This window comes from Triticum dicoccoides, chromosome 3A (genome assembly GCF_002162155.2).
Source record: "Triticum dicoccoides isolate Atlit2015 ecotype Zavitan chromosome 3A, WEW_v2.0, whole genome shotgun sequence".
NCBI classification, from domain to species: Eukaryota; Viridiplantae; Streptophyta; class Magnoliopsida; order Poales; family Poaceae; genus Triticum; species Triticum dicoccoides.
The window spans coordinates 730093656-730103108 of record NC_041384.1 but is presented as its reverse complement, the minus strand read 5'-3'; the positions used below and the strand labels follow the sequence as shown (position 1 = coordinate 730103108).

Sequence of the window (9453 nt, the reverse complement as noted above, 5' to 3'; positions counted from 1 at the left end):
TGACTTTTTGAACTCCACATGCATGTCCCCATGTTGAGGTAGTGGGACTTCATCTTCATCTGAGCTCGTATCCTCCTTTCCCTTGGGTTCATAGTCCTCTTCTTCTTCTTCCGTAGTCCAACTGCAATGCTCCACATCCCCATAGATCTTAGGATCTGCAAGGTAATCAGCCACGTAGCTTTCTCCTTCCGAATCCTGGGACGACATGTTGCTTTGTCTGCAGCAGGACAGCTCAAAACAAAGACAAGGGATTTTTGCGTGATACGGGACTCAAAACCCCCGGGAGATTATATAATGAATTTTTTACCGACCAAAATACGTGTCGTGTACGAAAACAGAGTCCGGAGAGCACACGAGGTGCCCACGATGTAGGGGGCGCGCCCTCCACCCTCGTGGAGCCCTCGTGTCCTTTCCGGACTGCTACTTATTTTTCTATTTTTCTAATTATTCCAAAAAGGAGAAATATTGCCTTAAAAACTGTTTTGGAGTCGGTTTACTTACCGTACCACATACCTATTCCTTTTTGGAGTCTGATACGTTCCGGAAAGTGTCCTTTATGTATTCCTCCGGGGTTACGGTTTCAATAACATTGGTTTCAACATTTATGGGATTACCTGAGATATAGTGTTTGATTCTTTGACCGGTCACCACCTTTGGATTTGTGCCTTCGAAGTCGTTGATTTTTATGGCGCCGAAACGGTAGACCTCCTCGATAACGTAAGGACCCTCCCATTTAGAGAGAAGTTTTTCTGCAAAAAATCTTAAACAAGAGTTGTATAGCAATACATAATCACCTACGTTAAACTCACGCTTTTGTATCCTTTTGTCATGCCATCTTTTAACTTTTTCTTTAAACAACTTGGCATTTTCATAGGCTTGGGTTCTCCATTCATCAAGTGAGCTAATATCAAATAACCTCTTCTCACCGGCAAGTTTAAAATCATAATTAAGTTCTTTAATAGCCGAATAAGCCTTGTGTTCTAGTTCGAGAGGTAAGTGCCATGCTTTTCCATAGACCATTTTATACGGAGACATAACCATAGGATTTTTACATGCAGTTCTATAGGCCCATAATGCATCATCTAGTTTCCTGGAGCTAACTTAGGTAAAATTGATCATTTTGAAGCTAATTAGGCTTATTATGTCATTTTCGAGGAAAATAAGCTAACTATATGACATATATGAGGTTACCAAGATTGTTATGCCATTTCAAACCTAAGTAAGCTAATTGTGCCATTTTTACATAAGTAAGCTAAGTGTATGTCATTATTGAGAAAACCTAGGTAACTAAGCATATTAGAGATAACTTAGCATATTAGAGCTAACTTAGGTCATTTCGGAGGAAACAAAGCTCAGTATAGATCATTTAGGAGCTAAGTAAGCTAATTATGTATTTTTGGAGGAAGATAAGCTAAGTCTAGGTCATTATGGTAGGAATTTTGGAGGAAATAAAGCTAAGTCTAGGTCTTTATGCATTTCGTAAGCAAAACACTAGAGAAAACTTACCCTCATCACGGAGGTGAAGGACCGCCATGGCTCGTGCCGATACCATCACCTGGAGAAGGATCGTGTGATGGTTGTCTGGAGGCACGCTGCACCAAAGATCATTTGCAATATCTCCTTAGCATGAAGACACTCAAATGTTAATACTAGTAACTAATGACCATTCAAATTAAACGCATCGTGGTCCCCCAAGCAATCTCTGACATCGGCGGAGGGTCTGATCGGCCTTCTGGCACACAGACTGCACATTTGGTTTTCATGGGCCAGTCATACTAGTTAGTAATGAAACCAACATTACGTGCATGATTTGGCTAATATGCAGAAGAAACTTACCACAAGGAGCTCGTACATGGCCCTGTTCTGCATGTCATTTCATGCCCTCTCCTCCTCCATCAACCTTGTCGTCTTCTCCTCCAACTCCAGCTCCTCTCAGCCAGAAGCGCCTGGGTTCTATCTCTCTTAGTCTGAAGAGTAGCCTACAACACCACTCCTCGTTGGCATTGTAATCATCGATGGCTGCACACATAATGTAATGATTGAAAGAAATGTGACTCTGTATAACTAAACTGGAAGGCGAGCTCGATTGGCCGTGGATGAGGCGTTATCTCAGGATCTGAGCTCGTTTGGCATGCCTTGATCTACGGGAGAGTGCAAGGACAACGGATAAGTCCATCTCCAATAGCTATCGAGCCATGGGACCTCCTGCCACCAGATATCATCACCAGCTCCGGATCAAATGGCCCGCTCGGGTTAAAGTCCTCCCCTTTCCTCGTCTTCCCCTGATCTTTGTACTTCACAAGATTGTTGTGGAAGGAGATGTTGGTGAAGTTCTCTGGATGACCGACGTCAGACGCAGAGAATGCCTTGGCCTTCTTGAACGGGGCAGTATGGGCCATGTCATAGAGGTTGAAAACCTCTGGCACCGATGCTATTGTATCCCGCCTAAAAGAGAGGAACATAGTATTAGTAATTGAAGGGCTCAAGCTAGCATGACAGAATGAATTGCATGAATCATGAAGCAAACCACATACCCAGTTCCTCCCGTATTGAAATAAGTTGGCGCTGCCTTGATGGTGTGGCACACCTCTCATTTGGGCACGCTTGTCCTTGGCACCTTTGTGGACGGCCCGCCATGCGTCTGAGCAACACTCATCCACCAACGCCTCCCAACAATCCATCTTATCAGCACACCATCTTGGGAGCACCTAAGTCAGTGAAGAGAAACTTGAGCGCTATGCCTACGAATCAAATCAACGAAGCTAAGAACAAGGCCTTAAGAATATAGGCAATTACCTTCATGTACTCCTCCTTCTACAGATACTTTCCGCGGCACTTCTTCTTGGGCTTCTGAACACCACGCAGGCGAAGTAGTCTCGAACAACCTGCACTCCGAGCCTCGTGGCGTAAATTTTGTAGTAGGAGCCTGCACTCAGCATCGATAACCCATCCACAGGCCACCTCGTACCCCTCCTCACACTTGTAGAAGGTCTGCAATCAAACGAGACAACATTGATTAGTACAATAACTAAGCTTATTTGAAGATTTTAAATTGTGTGAATGAGAAATTACCCAAAACATTCTGATCACCATGTCGGCCCTCGTGTGGCACAAGACATCGTCGATTATCTCCTCCGGCGGGGCTGGGGCAGCCAAGCAGTGCTCCCAGGTCAATCCTAGCTCTCGAACCTGACCCTCACCGGGCAACGTGACCCACCCCGGGAAGTTTTGCCGGCAAATAACACCAAGGACTTGGTTGGGCCTACGGACATCCTGATGGTGGTCCCAACCCCTGCAGTATGACAAGGCCAACACATTAGATATTTTGAAAAAACATGATGTCAAAAGGTACAAAAAGAGTAAATGCACTTACCTCGTCCCATCAGTCCAAACCAACCACCTCTGCTCGCGGGTCGCCGACATGGTCGGGGGCCGTGTACTACCATGCTAGTAGACAGTGACCCCCTCAACCACCTCGTCCTCGCTGCTATCATCAGCATGGCCACTCGACCCCTCAGGCGGATCCTACTAGGTACCCCATCCGGACGTCTCCTGGGACGTAGCCTGGGGTGGAGTCACGTGGGTCCAAGCGTCCTAGCCCGAAGTCCCGTGGGACGAAGAGGAGGGGGGAAAATGCCTGTCGACCCGAGGCTCATGGACCGAAGTCTCATGGGCCAAAGAGGAGGGGGGCAAAGGCCCGTCGACCCGAGGCTTGTGGATCGGAGTCCGCGTAGCCTCCTCCTCGGACGTGCCCCCTAGCAGTCATGTGCTTGGGTGACTCAGCTGGGGGTGGAAGCGAGGAAGGCATAGGAGGCTGCCTACCTCTCCCGCAACCATGTCCTCCCTGACCTCCTCTCTTCCACCTTCCCCGACCTCCTCTCCTTGTGGGCAACAACACCGACGAAGAAGCGCCCACTGGTGAAGCCATACCCTTGTACAACGCTCTCCCGAGAGGTACGTGTGGAATGGAAGTACCACTCCCACCACGCTGAGGACCAGCGCCCACCATCTTTCAACACCTGTCATGACAGAAGAGTAAACATAATTAGTACAACATAAAAATTGAATACCGACATGAATAATAAAATGTATATTAACTCATGAGTCAATTTGGGTGTTTCAAGTTTCAACTCCTCTTCCACCCTCGACCTCTTGGCGACCCCTCGGCTGTTGTCATAGCTTAAGATGCAGACGTGCCCGAGCTGAAGGTCATCAGTGCGGGCGAACTGCTTCCATCCGTTATTCGTGCATGGATAGAAGCAGTTCGCCCGGTCTCATGACCTTCAGCTCGGGGACGTCCTCGTCTTAAGCTACGACACCAGTCGGTCAGCACTCGAACCGGAAGATCCTCGACCATCGACCCATAGACTCTCGACCCCTCGGCGGTCTTGTCGAACACCTTCACTGTGAGCATGGTGCAACTATTGTCGTAGCTTAAGATGCAGACGTGCCCGAGCTGAAGGTCATCAGCGCGGGCGAACTGCTTCCATCCGTTATTCGTGCACTGATGGAAGCAGTTCACCCGGTCTCATGACCTTCAGCTCAGGGGCGTCCTCGTCTTGAGCTACGACACCAGTCGGTCAGCACTTGGACCGGAAGATATCGATCCTCGACCATCGACCCCTAGACCCTCGACCCCTCGCCCCCTCGATGGTGCGTGTTGTCGTATCTTAATATGCGAACGTGCCCGGAAGGTCGTCAGCGTGGGCAAACTACTTCTATCTGTTATTCGTGCACGGATGGAAGCAGTTCGCCCGCGCTCATGACCTTCAGCTCGGGGACGTGCTCATCTTAAGGTACGACACCAGTCGGTCAGCACTCAGACCGGAAGATCCTCGACCATCGACCCCTAGACCCTCGAGCCCTCGCCCCCTCGGTGGTCCTGTCGAACACCTTCACTGTGAGCATGGTGCGGCTGTTGTTGCCCCCTCAGTTCCATTGGCGCCGACGCATCCCTAACCTCGACCCAGTTCCGTCGGTGTAGAAAAAAGAAAATAAGAAGAAGAAGTAGAAGAAAAGAAAAGGAGGAGGAAGAAGAAGAAGAAGAGGAGGAGGTGCGTCGGCACCGAAGAAAGCAAGAGCCTGTCATTTTTGTTGTAAATCTTTAACATTTTGGGGCCTGTTTGGTTCATTACCAACTTTCGTACAATTAACCATAGGCAAAGTGTGTCTGCCACAAAAAGTGTGCCTAACAAAATGGCCATCACAAGTGTGGCAAGATTGGCAAAAAATTGAGCCGACATATGGACCGTATGCAATGAACCAAACACATGCCTAAGAAATTGTGGCATGACTAAGGAAGGTTAGGTATGGCAACCTTAGACTAGGATCCAAACAGGCCCTTGAATACACACTCTTAGGGTCAGTTCTTTTGGGTGGCTTAAAAAGTAAGCTGCCTCTCCCTAAATTAAAAAATAAGTCACTCTTAAAATTTGTTGAGACTTCTATATTAATTATATCATACTCCCTCCGTCCGGTGAAGAGTGTACATCTAGAAATTTTAGAACAAATTATAGAGTTGAGTAAAAAAATGCATTGGAAAGGTGCGAGCCACTATCTCTTTCTTCTTTAATTACCCACCCTCCAATAAGCTAAGTGCATGTAAAAATTAAAAAAACCATATGTAGATTTCTATTGGTCTTGACTACCTTATTTGGCAGAGCTAGGTTGTTGCATACTCCAAACGACGGCCGGCGGATGGCCGGCACCGGAGCTCTCAAGAAGTATGGTTGTAGTTACCAGCGGATCGCCGGCAGGCGCCAGATCCCAAAAATAAGGGAATTGCTAAAATCCAAATGAATGTCGTTGTAGACACCCTAAAGCCGATGTCCTTTTCACAAAAAGCAAAAAAGGAAAAAACAAAACAATGTCAAATAAGACATTTATAGTAGAAAGTATCACAAACGAGTATCGTATGCATGCACTTAGTGTATGATTCTATCTTCTTAGGATCATAGCCGCTTTTCATTGTCCACTGACAATATGACTAGGCAAAGCCTTTCTCTCCTTGATCTCCGTCGATGAGCCCCTGGATTCGTCTCCCTTTCACTTGCCGCTCTAGACAATATTTATAAATAGATTTTATCCTTTTTTTTGAAAAAAATTATAGTATCATAAACGAGTATTATGCTGCAAATGATACTAGTGTTTAATAATATCTTAGTAATGCATAATATCATATATTGGTATCATATTGTCCTGTCATTTATTCTTATGTAGAATCTCAAAGTCGTGGCTATGATTTATATTTTATATTTTTTTTGTTTGAAGTGTTATGATATTTGATACTAAAACCCTCACTCACATCATTTACTATAATTCCACGTCATGTTTTTGCATAAGTGGCAATGCTTGATACTGCTTTGGTAGTCCCACCGTGGGACTATATATTAGCCTTCCGAGGAAGAGGTCGGCGCGAAGGCCAACTGCAAGGTCGAGCATATTTGCCATTGGCCCCGTTCGTTGCCGCAAAGGCTATCCGCAAATCCAGCTACCTCCCGAGCCGCACGGCAAATACCAATCCAAGCTATGCAGCAGATGGCCACCGCCAACCAGACAATAGTGCCACCGACGGCACGGCCACCAGCATCCTCCGCTCAGCCAGCCTACGCCTGGCCAGCATCCTCCTTTGAGCTACCAACACGACGCTCTAGGATTAGACCTTTCGTCATACTCATCTGCGCCATCATCCGAATGGCCAATGAAGTGAACCGACACAGCATGCGATCCCCTCTACGAGCCTTCCGGCCTTCGAGATTTGTAACGGCAACCCTCGACGGCGAGGCTGGGGCGAGCACGAGCAGTGCGCGAGCATGGACCCTGCCGTCTAAAATCCTTCAGGTCGCCGAGCTGCGATCCCAGGACGGCTGCATCTGGCGGGTGGACGGCGCAGCAACCTTACCAGACGAGGCGTGCACCCCATTGGTGGTGGTCCTTGGCCCGCTCTTCAAGAGGGCCAAACGGTTGACGGTGGAGGGGACCAAGCTGAAGTACACGCACAACCTCATCCGTAGAGCGCACCAAGACGTCGAGGAGAAGCTGACAGCGTACCTCACCCACATCGGCTCCATGGAAGCCCAGATACTGCAGCGCTACGACCCCATGGAACTGGAGTACACAGCCACCGGAACAGATCTGGTGGAGACGATGGTGCTCGACGGCCTCTTCATCATCGAGGTGCTCATCAACCACTGGACGAGGAAGAGAGACCAAGAGCCAATCTCGGTAGAGATGAATATGATCGACTTCACTACACAACCGCTCAGATGGGAGCCTAACGCACTTCGTTTGGACCTGATAGTCGTCCAAAACCAGATTCCCTTCTTCGTGCTGGAGAAGCTATTCTGCATGACTGACATCCCCGAGCTTGGTGAGAATCAGAAGAAGCCCACCAAGCTCAAACAAATCATACTTGATTATCTGATCGGCGATACAAATGATGCAGGACTAGCCGATTACCAAGGCCCAGTATATCACATCCTGCATCTGGTGTATTTATACCTCACATTTTCGAGAGCTTCAGCACTCCCGGTGAACATGGACACGCGGACCTGGGACAAGTTGGCACACAAGGCCATGGATCTCCGCGCGCTTTTTAAGCGGACCTTCTCGTGCTCCTCAAACCTACTACCTGTTGGTTGGAAACAGTGGAAGGTGATCCCCCCATTGCGGGAGCTCGTTCGAGTTGGAGTGAAGCTAAAGAGGGCAGAGACAGCCTGGTTCGCCCAAGTAAAGTTCAATAAGAAGGGAGTTCTAGAGATCCCACCCTTAGCATGGGGGCGGTATCACATTAGGCTGCTCACCAACCTGGTGGTTCTCGAGATGTCTGGATGGTGGCCTGCTGACAATCGCCTTTTCTGTAGCTATGTGAGATTTATGGCCGAGCTCATCGTGAACAAGAAGGATGCTACGCTTCTCTTCAAGAAGGGCATCATCCAGGAGATCAACGAACATGACATCGACAAGAACTTGCTTAACCCATTTCGAATTCTTGCAGACTATAGCCATGGCTCCAAGTATGATTTCCACTTCAACGGCCTTGTTGACGGCATTATTAAGTGCTACCAGAAATGGAGCAACGTCGATGCGTAGTGGTCGGTAAAGACCATGGTCAGAAAGTGGAGTTCAACAAAATAGGCTCCAGTGGAGCAATCACTGCGTGGTTGTACTGCTTGAATGTTGTGATCTAGTAGTACTATCTCCGTCCTAGTTTACTAGTTCCCCTCGTATTTTGAGTCATTTTAACCATGGTTTTAAGTAATAAAATATAAGTTTTACGTAGCAAAAATAATACTTCCTCCGTCTCATATTAATTGTCGCTAAAACGAATGTATCTAAATGTATTTTATTGCTAGATACGTTCGTTTGAGCGACAATTAATATATGACAGAGAGAGTATATGCAAATAGGAATCCAACAATATATTTTTTTGTGACATGCATTAACATTTTATTAGTCAAATATGTGGTCAAACTTTGACCTAAACTACAATGAGGACTAATAAATCCTATTTTACTTATGCTCAATCTTCAATGGAACAAACCCATGTGAATCCAAAAGTTCCTTGATTTCCACTATAGGAGCCATCCAGCGAATCTGTTAGATTATAGATGGACTTTGGCCCGCATGAGACAATAATTCCTGGTTAATCACTAAGGCCCATTTGGGTGCATGACAAGTGATAGGTATCAAGCGTTATGTTTAGGGAAACTGCATGACCCCCAATACAGGTGTGGCTATCTCATATATATAGAGGTACACAAGGTACAAATACAAGATATATGGTATACACAAAAGCTACGTATAAACATTGTCTAACACCCTCCCTCAATCTTAACTATGGCCTGAAGTACAAAGCAAGTTAAGATTGCGCCTACAACTTTCAAACTGAGGTTGTGGAAGTGGCTTCGTGAAGATGTCAAGTTGATCTTTGGAGGAGATGAACTTGATATGAAGAAGCTTCTGTGCAACACGTTCCCTCACAAAATGATAGTCAACTTTGATGTGCTTGGTACGAGCATGAAAAACTGGATTAGATGAAAGGTATGTCGCACCAATATTATCACACCAAAGAACTGGTGACTGCCCTTGAGAGACTCCCAACTCTCGTAACAGAGACTGTACCCAAATGAGCTCAGCCGTGGCATTGGCAACCGCCTTGTACTCTGCCTCAGTGCCTACTCCGAGATATTGTGGCCTGCTTGCGTGCACTCTAGGCGATCAAGTTGAGACCAAAGAAGACAGCATAGCCCCCCGTTGATCGCCGGTCATCCAGGCTCCCAGCCCAATCTGCATCAGAGAACGCAGAGAGGATACTCGAGGAGGTAGGCCGAAGATGCAATCCATAGGAGACAGTATGAGAGATATAACGCAGTATACGCTTCACAGCTGACCAGTGTGAAGTCCGAGGAGCATGAAGATACTGACACACACGGTTAACCGCATAAGAGATAT

At 47.0% G+C, this 9453-nt stretch overlaps 1 protein-coding gene across 1 annotated transcript; it reads left to right on the top strand.

Annotated features, from left to right (window-relative positions):
- The first annotated feature begins 6537 nt into the window (after nucleotides 1-6537).
- On the top strand, nucleotides 6538-8091 carry LOC119273158 (UPF0481 protein At3g47200-like). The gene has a single exon (XM_037554425.1). The coding sequence runs from the start codon at nucleotides 6538-6540 to the stop codon at nucleotides 8089-8091; it is 1554 nt and encodes a 517-aa protein (XP_037410322.1).
- Nucleotides 8092-9453: the final 1362 nt, after the last annotated feature.

Excerpts from the sequence above, each read along its gene's own strand:
- LOC119273158 (XM_037554425.1), top strand. The coding sequence starts at position 6,538 with ATGGCCACCGCCAACCAGACAATAGTGCCACCGACGGCACGGCCACCA.